Source organism: Cyprinus carpio, chromosome B2 (genome assembly GCF_018340385.1).
Source record: "Cyprinus carpio isolate SPL01 chromosome B2, ASM1834038v1, whole genome shotgun sequence".
NCBI classification, from domain to species: Eukaryota; Metazoa; Chordata; class Actinopteri; order Cypriniformes; family Cyprinidae; genus Cyprinus; species Cyprinus carpio.
The window spans coordinates 28,080,945-28,097,065 of NC_056598.1; the positions used below are offsets into that span (position 1 = coordinate 28,080,945).

The 16,121-nt window shown below is 34.7% G+C and overlaps 2 protein-coding genes across 2 annotated transcripts in view; both read right to left on the reverse strand.

Annotated features, from left to right (window-relative positions):
* Window positions 1-964: 964 nt before the first annotated feature.
* cul1a (cullin 1a) lies at window positions 965-12,202 on the reverse strand. The gene is made up of 22 exons (XM_042718999.1): window positions 11,963-12,202; window positions 9,591-9,887; window positions 9,325-9,502; window positions 8,033-8,200; window positions 7,885-7,935; window positions 7,709-7,799; window positions 7,444-7,607; window positions 6,570-6,732; window positions 6,344-6,474; window positions 6,130-6,237; window positions 5,449-5,555; window positions 5,320-5,368; window positions 5,075-5,206; window positions 4,028-4,145; window positions 3,875-3,951; window positions 3,653-3,784; window positions 3,220-3,312; window positions 3,077-3,124; window positions 2,574-2,656; window positions 2,319-2,424; window positions 1,757-1,870; window positions 965-1,620 (listed from the first exon to the last, which is right to left on the reverse strand). Exons 2-22 carry the CDS (start codon window positions 9,731-9,733, stop codon window positions 1,540-1,542), a joined length of 2,337 nt encoding a protein of 778 aa, XP_042574933.1. The 5' UTR covers window positions 9,734-9,887; window positions 11,963-12,202; the 3' UTR covers window positions 965-1,539.
* A 675-nt stretch (window positions 12,203-12,877) lies between these two features.
* The window catches only part of cntnap2b (contactin associated protein 2b), a 39,598-nt gene continuing 36,354 nt past the window's right edge, over window positions 12,878-16,121 (reverse strand). The window contains 2 exon segments of the mRNA XM_042719000.1: window positions 12,878-14,538; window positions 15,400-15,471. Coding sequence (XP_042574934.1) covers window positions 14,339-14,538; window positions 15,400-15,471 — 272 coding nt within the window. The 3' untranslated portion in view covers window positions 12,878-14,338.

Below are 16,121 nucleotides of genomic sequence, written 5' to 3' on the forward strand. Positions count from 1 at the left end.
GTGCTTTTGCCTTAATACATAACTTAGGGATATAAAAAGTGTATATACTTATACATATGAAGTACATTTTTCAAATAACTGTACTTCATCAGAGTATTTCCATATAACTTAGACTTTATTACATATAAATATCGTAATATCTTACCTTTTACTCTGCCAAGTTCCATAAAAACAGTTCACCGTTCTTTGAAGAAAACGAGGCTCGCTCCGAAATGTTTATGATTCGCGACGAATCATTCTTCTGAGTCGATTCTTTCCAATGAACCAGTATTTACAAATTCGATTGCAGCTCTTGACGAGTCACAACTCACTGATTCAATGATTCAGTCGGAGCGAATCTCCAATTAACAACTTACTCAATTGGTACAAAAAAAAATAATACAATGTTTTGTTTGATAAATTAATCAGTACGTTTGCACAAAATTAATGTAGCTATAAATGTTTAACGTAGCAATAAAAATTTTGTTATCTACTGAATTGACGTTATATTAACTGTAGTGACAAATTATTTTAATTAACCAATTAAAAACATAATTTGGTCCAACCGTTCAACCTATATATATAATATAATAATATAATATAAAATATAACATTTTAACTAGATAGCTGCTATTAAGTTTACAACTTAATGTGTTTTACCATGCAACTTTTTCAATTTTATTATATATATATATATATATAGCACAATTTTTTTTTAATTCAGTGAAAAAAATATATAATTTTGAAACTGCATGTAAACACTGCAAGCAAAATTATAACCCTCATAAAATATTAATATAGAACAATTTATATATTTATTTTGACCTCGTGACATATCAAGGACCATTTGGAGTTTCAGGCTGTATTTTGTACCCAGTTTATGTAAAGTGGCTAACAGAGATGTCCTGAACATGCATAATCATAACATTGTCTTATGGCTCTCTGCTTCACGTAGTGACTCCACAGCATCAGAAATACATACAGAAACTTTTAATTCTTTTATTTAACACACATTTAAAAAAGTGAACCACACTATACAAATGGTTTTCCGGTAGCAGGTAACAATGTCTTAAGACCCGTCCAACTCGTTCGTTCTTGGGATGTGCAGCCAAAATTGCACCTTTTTCCTAAATGATTTCCTTTCTTCTCTTAAAACATCTCTGAAGCCCCTCATTGCTAAGATTCCAATGCATCTTTGTTCATTTTTTCCTCATTTAAATGCTGATAGGCAATAACATGCTTAATGTGTAGGGTTTATTTCTGATTAGGTTTTTAAAACCTGCAATGTTTTATTTTGCGAGATTAAAGCTCAAGGTCTCTGTTTGTATGTACATTTCCAATGCAGTCGGTCCATTATGCAGGGCAGCAGTAAAGTCCGTCTCTGGCACAAACACACATTCTCCTCTTGTTAGTCCTTCTGCTTCTTAAACTCAACACAGGCCGAACATCAAGAGGAATGATATTTATTACCCGAGAGACAACTTAAAAAAAAAAAAAAAAAAAAAAAAGTGAGAGAGACAGACAGACAGACAGTAAAGACGTGGAGGAGCGAAGAAATGTTCAGGCCAAGTAGCTGTAGGTGTCCTTCTCTCCATCCACCCGCTCCAGATACTCCTTCTCTATGAGGATGTCAATGCACTTCTGCAAAACATAACCCAACGTACATACAAGTGCTTTTTTTTTTTTTGCAGTGCATTCAACAATTGAGGCAGGGCAAATTAAGACTTTAAGACTCACAGAAACTGCAGACTAGATTTGTAGAACAGGATCAACCAACCTTGATTACAGGGACTCTGGGTTTGAACCGGGATGAGAGCTGATTCAGAACCTCGGCCAGAAGCTGCTGATGCTTCAGAACCTTCCTCATCTTCATGATTCTCACTATGGCCGCCTGCACATCGAGGAACACTTAAACATAGTATCCTATTTTCAACACATAACTAATACTTTTTGCAGTTTATTCTGCAAGAAAGAACATTAAACTGATCAAAAGTGACAGTAAAGACGTATGTTACCAAAGATTCTATTTCAAATAAATGCTATTATCCGTTCATTTAAGTATCCAGAAAAAGTCAAATGTATCACGGTTTCCACAAAAAATACCAAGCAGCACAACTATAATCAGAAATCTTTCTTGAGCAGCAAATCAGCATATTAGAATGATTTCTGAACGATCATGTGACACAGGAGACTGGAGTAATGATGCTGAAAATTCAGCTTTGAATCACAGGAATAAATTACATTTTAACATGTATTCAAATAGAAAACAGTTGTTTTAAATTGTAATATTATTCAAATACATTCAGCCTTGGTGAGAATAGGAGGCTTGGACATGATACCTGAATCAGGAGTTTCCTGTCCTCTTCGATGTTTTTATGGGTCGTTTCCTGTTCCTGTTTCTGCTCGGTCTTCATTGGCACGTTAATGTTCACTCTTAGTTTTTTACTGGGGAGAAAATGCCTCAGCCATCAATATTCACAAATTCATTTGCTCTGCTACTTTCTAAAGCACAAAGCGTGAAACATAGATTATATATATTATATATAATATAGATTATATATAATATAGATTCATAACTGTTTGCAATGACCTACTTTTTATAGCCCAGGAAGAGTTTTATGAGAGTGTCGGGTTTGAATTCCATTTCATCCACGTTTGCGTTCTCATCCTCGAGAACCTGCATAGACACACACTGATGATTACAACTGAAAACAATACACAATTACATTCAATATTAGCCTGTGTTGAGTCAACATGAAATGTGTCTATTGTGTCTGTAAATTGTAGGTTTTCAGAGCAAAACAAAATATAAGGAAGATCTTCCATTGGAAAGTTCATTGTGTTGTGAATAGAGGGCGCTCCATAGCAAAAGAGAGTACGAGCGGATCAAGGAGGATTACCCAAATAACACCTAAATAGCTGTTTGGCTATTGGTTAACTCTGTTTATGGCCTTGATGACATCAGCAGAAAGGGAAAGTTGTTTCAGAGGATGATTAATTACATTTAAATAAAAAATATTATTAGAAAATTTTACTTCATAATGACTTTGCAGGAATCTTTTCTGTTTTGATTAAGAACAAAAAAAAAAATGCTTACCAGCAACTTGGATTTCAATAAAATCTGCAAAACCTGCACCAATATGTCCTAAAATACATTAAAAAAGGCATTGTTAGTGTGCAAATTCACCATCTGGATATTGTTTTAGCATTATTGTAGAGAGTCCTCTTTTGTTTCCTTACTATCTTGATCTGTGTGCTGTCCGTCAGCTGCTGGACTGTATAAACGTCTTCTGTGTTATACTGCAGCAGAATGGCCATCTGAAATGTAGATGCCTGTAAGGAAACACACAACAAGTCTGATGAATATTCATGCACTATTAATGCACTAATTATCCTAATAATTGGATTATACCAATACAATTAATATCTCTGTTATTATCGCTGTTATATTTAGCAAATTCACACAACCGTTCAAAAAGTTTGCGGTCAGTAACATTCCTTTTCTGAATGAAACCAATACTTTTATTCAGCAAGGATGCATTAAACTGATCAAAAGTGACAGTTAAGACATTTATAATGTTATAAAAGATGTTCATTTAGAACATGTTATAAAATGCTGTTCTTCTGAACTTTCTATTCATTAAAGAAGCCTGAAAAAAGTTTTTTGTCAGACCTGTAAGGTGTAGCGGTTTTTGAAGCAGTTGGTGACCAGTTCTCCTTTGGACAGATGGTAAAGCCAGGTGAGCTTTCGGCCGCTGTGTCTGCTGGCATAGAAGGCTGTGAACCTTTGGTAGCTCCTCTCCAACTGTGCCAGAAAAGACAGATCATGGATTTACAAAAACCTTGGAAGGACCAAGAACAAGTGATTTCCATGCAAGCCTATTTGTTTTACTACCTCAGATGGCAGAGCAAATGTGCAGGACTGCTGGAAGGGCCACGACCCCGAGCTCAACACCTGGATGCTGAAGTCCACTAAAAGAAACACAACATTTGTAAAGGACTTCAACCACAACTGACAGCAGCAAAGAAGAGCGCAGCTCATCCTTACGGTCTAAAGGCTCAGAGTTTGTGAGGTGCTTCTTGAACTGTTCGTTGAGGTCTTTACTGACGCCAATGTCCTGGAACATGCGCTGGAGTTTCGATGTGTATTCAAAGCCACACGCTTGCTTGATATGAATGATAAAATCGTGTTGTGTTAGAACAAATGATGTGATGACAGAAACTACAAAAAGGACACGGCACCACCAGGGTTGGGTGGAATAGAAAAAAAAAAAAAATAATGGAAAGAAAAAAAAAAATCAGTATGTATTTGTTATAAACTGTCTTTGGATGGTGCTAGCAACATCAAGGCCATGGGTTTGATTAACAGAGAATGCTGATGAACTGATAAACTGAATCATGTGATTGCAATCCAAGTCACTTTAGACAAGTGTTGTTAGGTAAAACTAAAACTATTACAAATTATGTTAATAGAAATAAAGATAAAATAAAATGAAACATTAGATTAAAAAAAAAATTCAAAAGAAAATTCAGGAATGTCGCCTTGGCAACTAAATTAAATAAAGGTACTAAAAATTACTAAACTAAAATAAAAATAAATCTAAGCTAATAAAAACACAAAATTAATACAACTGAAAATACTTGTATAATTTAAATTATTAATAAATACTATAATAGTATATAAATAATAGTAAAATAACTCTGCTATGGATAAAGGCATCTGCCAAATGCATAAATGTAAATGTAAAAGAGGGATTCGATAGAGAAAATACTACTGTCAAATAAAAGACAAGAAGTAAAATACAATTTAAAAAAAATCTAGTTTAAATAAATATTCAAGACTTGTTTTTCATACAGATTCTTACTATATGACAAGAAAAAAATGAATAATGTAAACGCATCACATATGAATCACTGAATCAGACAGTGAAGTGATTCACTGAAATGATTCCAACTCTTTGCTCCTGAAGTTTAAAATCAGAGATGCAAGCAAGATTAAAACATTGCACCCAGTGCTCATTTTAAGAAACGCAAGCTTTATGGATCATTTAAACAGAGGTTTATATTTTCCTAAGCTGTGGAAGAACTATTGCACCTTTAGTTTGGAGATCATGCTGGCCTCTGCGTCATCGCTGGCGCTGTTCTGATGGACCAGACGCTTGGCCAGCATCTTCGCATAGAACTTCTGGAACACGTCCTTGTCCTCAATATACTTAAACACCACCATCTACAAAAAAAAAAAAAAAAAAAAAAAAAAAAATCAATACAGACAAAACAGAGACATTAAAATGAATCTTGCAAAAATCGCTGTGAAAGTGCAAAGTTTTTGCAAAAACGTACCACTTGATTCAGAGTGTCTTCAAGTTCTGCCTCCTCTGGGTTTTTGGAGCTGAAATATCAGACAGAGATTTGGATTCAGCACAGGGCTTTAATGTGTGTGCCAACAGACAGAGAAACCTGAACACACACCTCTTCTTGAGCAGAGAGTCACAGTATCTGGCCAGCAGTTCAGGAGATTTGCTGGAGGACTGAACCATCTTTGTCACAGCGTTATTATTGATGAAGCGCCCACAAGCCTGAACAGAGAAATTACATCTTTATCCAAAAGCTACCAAATCATAGTCCTAAAGATACGGTTCATTATTATAAGCAAAATATGCATTTATTTATTATTCCTCTCTAGACATGGAAAAAAGAAATAATATCTTAATTAAATAAAAAAATGCTATCTACATGAAAAAAAAAAACTAGATGTATATTATTATAATTAGAAAATTCATGTAATACATTAATTCGTGTAGTGCAATCTTAAATTCGATTCTATTTTTAGATTTCCAGTTTTCTTTAATTTTAAGCGTTTTAGGAATTTTGTTGTTTTTGTCTTTTTAAAATAAACGTTAACTAAAATAAAATCTTAAAAAAACTTTTCATCGAGTTGCCAAAGCAGTATTTCTCATTTTAATTTAGTTTAACTTGATGTACTAAAATAACTAAAACTAATAAACTATATAGACATATGAAAAACCAAAAATGACAAAAACAAAAACACACAACAGAATCACAAAAATGTATATATTCAAGTAGTATATATATATATATATATATATATAGTTAATGTTTATTAATGTTAATGTTCAAATCGGTCCATACCTTATCAAGAGCAGCCACAAAACCAGCATCATTATTGAACGCTGACATCACCAGGGCATTGTACTTCTTATGGACATCCAGAATTGTCTGGACGTACATTTTGGGGTCCTAAAAGAACATCACAAAATCATAGCGGTTGAAACATGTATTGACAAAAAGATCAGATCTAAAGCATGATGATCTTCAAGCTAGACATAATGTACAACAGACTCACATTGAGAGCAGACTCCCCACATTTCTCGATGGCTGCCAAGCCTTGATTATAAATGTGCGTTTCCAGAAGTTTCTTTAGCTCTCCCAATCCATCTGTGATCCGTGACACAAGATTGTACATGCGACCAAGATCTACATAGAGAGAAAGAATAAATTGTGGTTGAGATTTCAATGTGAAGGACTCAAGCACAGATGAACAGACACTGAGTGTTCACTGTGGTTCACACCTTCATTCTTGTCTGCGTCCAGAAGGTTCTGGAACTCGGTGTGGAAGATCTCCAGGTGCTTCTCGATGAGAACCTGCTCACACTTCCTGGCCAGCTCATCCTGTGTGCTCTCATGAAGGTAAACCTGCACTCTCCTCTGCTCCTCCAGCAAACGCGCCTCAGCCTGCAAAACACACAGATCAACACTTCAACTTCACACTAGGATGAGGCCAAACAGGTAAACCAAATAATAAATAATAAAATAAAAGTTGCAGACTTTTTATGATCTTAACATACACTAATAATCAAAAGTTTGGCTTCAGCAAGATTTTTAAAGGTTTTTGAAAGAGGTCTCTTATGCTCGCCAAGGCTGCATCTATATGATCAAAATACAGTAAAAAGAGTGAAATATTACAGTTTGAAATAACTGTTTCTATTTGAGAACATTTTAAAATGTAATTTATTCCTGAATACCAATAACGTGATATTTAGCCCCTAAAATGTGAATATTACCAAGGCAACCCTGCCAAAAAAACCTATATTTTAACCCCGGGATGCAATTTTTATCGGGGAACCTCCTGGAAACGCGATTGGGCTAGTTTTGGACTAGTTTTGACAAGCAACTGGGCAGGATTTGTTGTGAAAACCTGGCAACCCTGATCTTAACACACGTGCTGGAGATATACTACTAATTACAGGAGCGTCTTTACTGATGAGATGCGCATGAAAATCGCATTAGATTTTTTGCACAGCCCTATTATGTACTAATATCATAATAAAATAATAACAGTAATATTTACCTATTTAATAATTTTTACCAAAACATTATCAAATAGAATAAAATAAATCTGAGTCAACTTTTTTATTTTTTTATGTTAAGCTATTTTGTCCGCACCTTCTTCATGTACTCAGTGACAGGATTCTGTTGCAGGAACTCTGTGCTTTCCCTCGTGTAAAAGCGCTCAGTGTCTGCCAGGAACTGAGTCTCAAAGTATTCCTTGTAGACGGACAGAGTGGGACCTTTAGCGAAGGCATCGTCCTCATTGAGACCCAACTCAACTGCGAGAGATGGAGAGCAACATTTCTGAGCAACTGCACTGTTTCTAAACGTCATGTATCAACGAGCAATGAAATCCATCATGATGTCAATGATGCCGCACCATAGGACTGCACCACTCCACTGATGAGTCGAGTGTTGATGGTTTCTCCGTTCCTCTCTTTCTCGATCAGCTTCAATACTGCATTTGTGACCTAAGAACACAGCCACCAAAAAAGACATTTATTAGAGTCATGCTCACTTCGTCCTATATGATGTCTTTCCTGTTTACAATCTCACCTGCTTATTCAGAGGCCGAAACAAACACTCCCTCCACGTCACCAGAGCAAGCTAGAAAAACACACGCACACAACAAACAATCATGTGCTATTGTTTATGAATCGAAAGTGCATTGCAGTAATGCAAAAGAAAAGCAAGAAGTGCTTACAGAGTAGATTTCATAGATCCCTTTCCGGCCCTCGTCACACTCGCGGCGCACCCAGTGGCGGTTGAGGTAAGCACAGATCCCGTTGAGCACTTTACTGGAGAACCTGTAATCCTCCCACTGCTGTGTGTAGAACTTCAGAACGCTCTCATCCATCAGATCCTCTCCATCCTGAGGACAACAGTCAAAGAAATCTCTTCACTGTGTGTTCTTAAATGAAGTTGTGTGACTGGTCTACAGCTTGTTCACAAAGCATCTGCTTATTTGTTTCAGTGAGGACTAAATATTTATGGTACATTAGAGTTTCTTAGTGGGCTTACAGACTTCATTACACAACTTTTATTGAATAAATATGAGTAATAATAATAATATAGACTCATTTTGGTCATGAACAACTTATGGTGCCATGCCCATGACTGAATCTTTTGGAGTAAATGCTTTGAATTTGACTCAAGTTATTCACAATGGATCCTAAAGGATATCTGTTCAGAAACACTAAACAAATCTGAGTTTGATGAAAAGATTTAAAAAGCTTTAAGTCACTGGTATGAACAAGAAAAATATGCAAGGTAAATATACTAAAACCATACAAAATTATTTAAAATTTCAGCCACTTGACAACACATTTCTCATTTATTTAATCTGAAGCATTAAAATAACTAAAACCGAAATTAAATAAAAAAAATAAAAAAAAACAATCCTAAAAATGGCAACGCACCACAAAATTACTAAAAGTTTAACAAAAATTAAAACGCAAACAGAAAATAAAAACTGGTTCTAATAAATAATACAAACAATAATAGCATTTCAATGATACTGAAGTACCATTTAATTTTACAAAAGGTGTACTATAGTAAGTTGGTACAGTAAGTTTGGGGTCAATAAGATTTTTTAACACTTTTTTCACCAAACACATGTAATTGACAAAAAGTGATAATGTTACAAAAGATTTCTATTTTTCTCAACTCTCTATTTATCCTAAATTTATCACGGCTTCCACAAAAATGTTTTCAAGATAGAAAATAATAATAATAATTGTCTCTTGAGTACCAAATCAGTATCAGAATGATTTCTGAAGAATCATGTGACACTGAAGACTGGAGTAATGATGATGAAAATTCACAGGATCTTAAAATATACTCACATAGAAAAACAGTTATTTTAAATTCTAAAAATATTTCACAAAATGACCATTTTGTACTGTATTTTTAATCAAATAAATTCACCCTTGGCCAGCATAAGAAACATCTTCTAAAAATAATATCACTGACAATGACTTTATTTTTGTAAGGTACCTTCAGTAAGTTTGTAAGGTAATTCTTCAGGAATTCCTTCAATCTCTTGTAGAGTTCCAGCCCCACAAACTGAGCTCCTCCAGGTGTGGGGGTTTTCTTCGAAGGTTTGGACGGGGGGGCACCTGCACCGCGGGCCTGGTTCGACTGATGCACACTAGTGCAATAATTATACACGTGACTGAAATTCAGGAAGTTAAGGACACAACAGACACTGGACGTTTTTTTTTTTTGGAGTAAGTTAGGAACAAAACGGCAACTGAGGATACGTGTAGAGCTCCATGTAGCGTGACTTGGCCATGCTCTGGCGGGTGTACACCTGCTGGATCCCCGCCCGCAGATCATCCCAGATCTGGTCCAGCCCGATCTGCTTCAGACCGTGAGGGGTCTGGGTCCGGTTAGATGACGACATCCTCTCGGCCCTGCCGCTGCGCGTCTGACGCTCCTCCTGACGTTTGATTGGTTCTTGTGCCTGTCACTTAAGAGCTACTCCTCCATAGGGTCAAGCAGTGAGAGAGGACGAGGAGGGGCGACCCTCAGGGAACAGCAACAGACAGGAAAGAAACCTGTGAGAAACACGAAAGAGAGAGATACAGTCTGTTGGAATCATGTAGGGCCAGATACATTTGAGCAAACAAGTTTCTTTTGTGCAGTCTGCATCAATAATTGACAGGAAACTAACAGGAATCTGCTATCAGATGCCGATTCTGCTGATCTTTTCCTGGGATAAACATTCCTTGTATGGAATCTACTGTTCATTATATCCTGGGCTTTCCTTCTTGTATCCATGGCAACAACTCAAGGAACAGCAAATATTCCGCTAGGAGCTCTGAGCCGCTGCCGGAAACTAACAGCATTCTGCCATCCGATAACGACTTACAGTGATCTACTCAGACGGAACAGCAGAACATCTGGTCCCAGATTTGATGATTTTCAATCAGTTCATAATTACAGAACAACACCAGAACAGCTGAACATGGTAATTATATTATACATCCACTCTGATGTCATTAGAATTATCTGTAATCTTGTAGCACAAACATTTAACCTGTTAACTGTCACCCTGTCCCGTATACGGGACGCCTACGTTTACTTCACTAAATCCTTATCTAATCATGACAAACTATATATCATTGGAAAGGTCTAAGACTCCTAAATAGATATTTTACCAATGCTTTTTTTTTTTTTTTTTTTTTATTATGTAGGAAAAGTAATAGATTAATTTATGACAAGAGTGCACCCTCAAAAATCTACATCATAACAGGAGTTCTGACCTTGTAAAAAAAAAAAAAGTCTTCTTCATTGCCTTTTTCTCTATCACACTTTAGAAATAATCAGAAATGATATATCAACTGAAAACTTAAAATCTCAAAATTCATCCTTTAAAACCCATTTTAAAATCAGACATTACATTACCACAAAAATGGTACATCAATATCATGTTATAAAATGTTTTTGTTCATGAATTATAAAATTTTTTGTTTGGAAAGTGCACTTTCAAATCTATGTTCAAAAATATGAGTGACAGTTAAGGGGTTAATAACAGATGATATAAATATTTCACTTATCTATAACAGAGTTTTTTTAATTACTTTTATTTATTACAGATAAAACAAATATATTAGATATAAAAAATTATTTATTGGTTTTTTTTTTTTTTTATTTTTTAATTTTTTTTTTTTTGTATTATATAGAGAATAGATATAGGTAAAATATATTTTATGTAATGAAAATGATTGCAACAACTTAAGTTTTTTTTATTATTATTCTTATATTCTAACCAAGATTGCATTCATTTAATCAAAAACACAAGGAAAATGGTAATGTCTATACATGCAAACGTTTTGGGGGAAGGATGATTTAAAAAAAAAGAAAAGAAATTAATATTTCTATTCCACAAGGGTGCGTTAAATTGATCAAAAGTGACGGTAAAAACATTTGTGATGTTACTAATTGTTTTTTTTTTTTCAAATGAATGCATATAGTGGACGATTTTAATAGAAAAAAGTGATTAAAAATCAAATTTTTATTATCACCTGTTCATGTCTTGTGTATTATAAAGGATGGGTAAAACTAATGCTGCAGTTATTACTGTTTTCCATCAAGTTCACTGCTAAACGAATCTGATTTCTCCTCTCTGATGATCTCTACTGTTACTGACCCTCACTTCGTGATGTTCACGAGAGCCTGTCTACACTGAGAGTGAGCGACATGTCAAGACTGAACAGCCAGCTTCGTTTCTCTCAATGTGAGTGATGTGGTTTAGTCGAGTCGATGTTCATCATGTACACCGCATCAGCAAAGCCATCGATTCATGCGTCACCAGTTTACTGCTGCGTTCGTGCTTTAGCGTTGTTTTCAGTACAACAGTCACTCCCTGCGTCCAAAAATACCACACACGGGATTAAAAGTTGCTTAATTGTGCGTGCTTCATGTAAACACGATCTGACTGATGAGGCCTCGCCTCAAAACACACCACAGATACTCTGTAAAACACGCAGAGATCCGTTAACACAAGTCAGGAGAAAACAAGTCCATAATGCAGTAGTATTTAAGATAATAATATATTAATCATCGCTATTAGCTGTGTGTTTGTGTTCAGGGTTGAAGCTAAAGCTAACCGCTAATCTCGCGCTCTTACCATCATCCAGAAAGAACGAGACACGTAAACATGAATCTCCAACGCCGCTCCGGATCCCGATTAACGATATTCCCTTTTATTTAGACGCGTATGTGCCGATCTTTATTTTCTACTGATAAAATAAAAAGAACGACACCGAAACAACGAACACAGAAAAACTCCTTCAGCGCGTGCTCACGGAAACACGGTCCCCCGGAAACTGAGACAAAACTCCGTCAGCAAGCGCGCCGCCCGAAAACAGCGGCTGTGATCAAAGGTTCCGCTTCTTCTTTCGTCTTAAAACTTATAGAGCAACTTATAATGCAATTCCGCCACCTTCTGAGATGGAGAATCAATGAGGCGTGTAATATAAGTAATGCATAATATTCTAAATTCTAAATTGACAAACCACGTATAACTATTGACTTGATTTGATTTCAGTAAATTATGTGAGTAATGAATAATTGCGATAATAATTATACGAATAACTGATTTGGACTTTGACAGTTTCTATATGCACAAATGTTCTCTATTTACCGGGGAGTCAAATCTCACTGGACAGAGCTGTGCACAACGACTCGATTATTAACTAGGCCTACTATTAACTACTATTAAAAATATTATATCATAATCATCTTATTTTGTATATATGCATTAAAGTATCATTGGATTACTATCCGATACCATAATTTTATCATTGAACCACCACTGTACTAGTTTGATGTAGACATAGTCCAACAGTTTATTGAAACTACGCAACTTGGTGTCTAACATTATAAGCGGACTTTAGAGAAATAAATAAATAAATAAATATTGCAAAAAGTGTAGGATATGACCTCTTTAAGATTAACATTTCATAATAATGAGAGGACTGTAATAAACACAACTCTCTCGTCACTCATTCCCTAAAAAAAAAAAATTGTCTTTTTTTGTTACAAAAACAATCCAGTAGTTTATTGAGATTTGCATTGTGTTCATTATTGGAGAGTCAGTTTTTTTTAAAACCCTCAACATGAAATTACATTTCTCCATATCATACATGAGCATTTTTGAAAAAGAACATGAGAACAAATGATTGCATTACATTATAATAAAATCACATAATAATAATTTTGATGCGACAAACCTTAATAAATAAGTGATTTTGTTCATTTAAAAGACCAATCGATATATTGATAATGCATGGAGACACGTAAAACACATTAATAATTAATGAAACAACTGAAATTGTACAGAAAGAAACATTATTATAGTGCTTCATATAAACCAGGTTTTTTATAATCTATCTGTTGTTTGAATAATACTCTTGTTAGTGAATTCACATGAGCAGAGAAGACAAACTCTTATATGTGACCATGTTAATAAACTGCCAGAAAGACACACATTTGTAATTCAGACATAGTTCTGTCCTCATTTACTCACCCTCAAGTTGTTGGGACCATCAACTGTTCGGTTACCCACATTCAGAAGAAAGAAACTGAGTGAACTGTCCCTTTAAGAAATAAAAGTGACTAAACCAAGCACAATGAAGGGAATATTAAAAATGGTTTGTACATAAATTTGTGCTGCTGATTTCAAATGAGCAGTGCATTAAACTGCAAACACACACACACACAAAAAAACTTTCTCCTATATTAACAATTAAGGGTCATCGAATCTATCACAAAATCCATGCTAGGCCAGAAGAAACCTTGAACCTTTGAGGCACATTAAAAGACACTGGAGCAAATGAACCATTCAAGATCATTTACTACTGAACTAAACTCTCTATCTAGAGCTTTCATGTTTTTAAGAGCATCTCCTTATGAAAAACCTTCTAAACCGCCTGCCGTGTTTTCAACAGAGTTTGAACAAGCACTTATGGAGAAACAGATAAATAACACTGAATTATAATAACTATAAAGAACATTTACCATGAGATACAAAAGTGCTGCATTAACATTGATGAATGATTCAGAATGCCACTGGCTGATTACCATGCTACAATATATTATTGTCCTGAAGATGCTGACAACAAACAACAAAATGTTTAAATACAATCAAATGTCATTTTCAGAAACATAATTATGCATCGTTCTGTACACATTCCGTTTTGTGCTATTGGTGTATTTGGTGCATTCATATTTGCCAGCAGTATTGCAATGATAAAAATGCATTAGTTGTTATTGTTTTACCATCGTCCCATATGGAATATGCCTGTCATGTGTGCATGGGATGAATTTGATCTCACAGACGTCCTTGTGCTGTATTCACGTACATACAAAATAATTACAGAACAGACATGCCAGTCAGTGCACAGACTGTGGTCCGAATGGACTTGCCAAGTGTCCGTTTCACATCGGCTGTGTTCCTCAGGGTATCCATGTCAGAAAACGAAGCCCCTCCCAGGGGGTGTGGCTAAATGAACCACTCCTTCTTGCTCTCATCGATGGTCTCTGTGAAGGCGGGGTCATTCACGATGATGGCTGCATCAGCGCAGTCGGCAGACTCCGCCCCTTTGGCTTCGTTGGTGTGGTAGGAGCCCTTGTGATGGAACATGTGACGCACCAGGAACACTAGCGTGCAGAGGATGGTGAAAATCACCACTGCGATGATGCCTATGTGAGCGAGAAATGATATGATGAATCATGTAATAAAATCAGTTCTACAGCAATGATAACATAATTCAAAATATTTTACATTTTAACTTTCATTATTTTATTATATATTTTTATACAATGATAATAAAATAATGATTGCAATGATGAATCATAATTCAAATAAGTTTAGAAAAGTTCTACACCCATGATAATATATTATAAAATTAAATCACATTATTTTAATGATTAAATTAAAATTATTTGAATTATATTTATTATATTGATATGTTAATTAATGAATTGTTAATATTGCATTATAATATTTTTGTAAATATTATTTTAGCTTAAGACAATGCTATTAAAATAATGATTGAAATGATGACTCATTAAATTCAGATTAAAAATGTTCTACACCAATAATACATTTTTTAGCAATATTATATTGATGATTATATTATATTATATTATATTATATTATATTATATTATATTATATTATATTATATTATATTATATTATATTATATTAAAATCATGATTGTAATGATAAATCATGTCATTAAATTCAGATTAGAACTGTTCTACACCAAAGATGTCAAAGCCTAAGAAATATAATGGTCAGTTGGATGTATTTAAGTTTATTTCCATATCATGGAAGATTCGGATTCAACAAACAATAAAATACATAGAAACATTTTATAAAATTAAAAATATTCTTTAAATGTACTTGTGATAAATAATAACAAAAACAAAAAAAAAAAACTGTAAAGGTTTTTCCTGGATCCATCTTACAATATGTCTTCAACTTCCATGTTTGTCTTGATAAAAATGTATTATGACATTAAAAATAAAAAAGCATAATACTGGAACAGCATTTTCACCTCCAAATATGGCAGAGTGTCTGTTGACGCCATCACGGCTGACTCTCTCCTCGTTGAATGGGAACTGGGCACCTGCTTGAAAGAAAGAGAAAAGAGCACTGTTTTCTGACTCTAAACTTTGACAATCTCTTTCATTGAATTTTTTGGCACAGATGAAGTACAGAAGGTCAGTGGAACACTGTGGGCAGACGAGTGTATCTGGGCTGCTGTTGGCAGGGGGCAGATCTGAGACCAACCGTCTGCTCTTTTCATCTGCCGTCTCCACAGGCTCCAAACGCCAGACTCCACAAATAACCATAAAAGCTCAAGGCGCTCATTGTCATAGGTGTAACCACACACACACACACACACACACACACACACACACACACACACACACACACACACACACACACACACACACACACACACACACACACACACACACACACACACACACACACACACCTATCTATCTCATTTCAATCTAAATTTGTCTTATTGTTATGACAATAACAGTGAATTCATATTCCCAAGCATCTGAAGTTTAGCTGTGTATACTGAGATAAAATAAATAAGAGACATATTTATTATATTGATTATTTTATATTGTTTATTTTATTTTTTTATAATGCATTAATAATATGAATCACAATTAACAATAAATCATTAATTGTAATTATTTATTATTATTATAATTAATATTATTATTTCTTTAATTTAGTTTTTTTTATTTATTATAA

What these genes read in the sequence shown, in the direction of transcription:
- cul1a (XM_042718999.1), bottom strand. Translation starts at nt 9,733, where the DNA reads ATGTCGTCATCTAACCGGACCCAGACCCCTCACGGTCTGAAGCAGATC. An exon ending in ACAGCACACAGATCAAGATA is followed by an intron (nt 3,125 to 3,219) that starts GTAAGGAAACAA and finishes AATGTATTTTAG; the next exon opens with GACATATTGGTGCAGGTTTT. An exon ending in CCAGAGTCCCTGTAATCAAG is followed by an intron (nt 1,621 to 1,756) that starts GTTGGTTGATCC and finishes TATGTTTTGCAG; the next exon opens with AAGTGCATTGACATCCTCAT.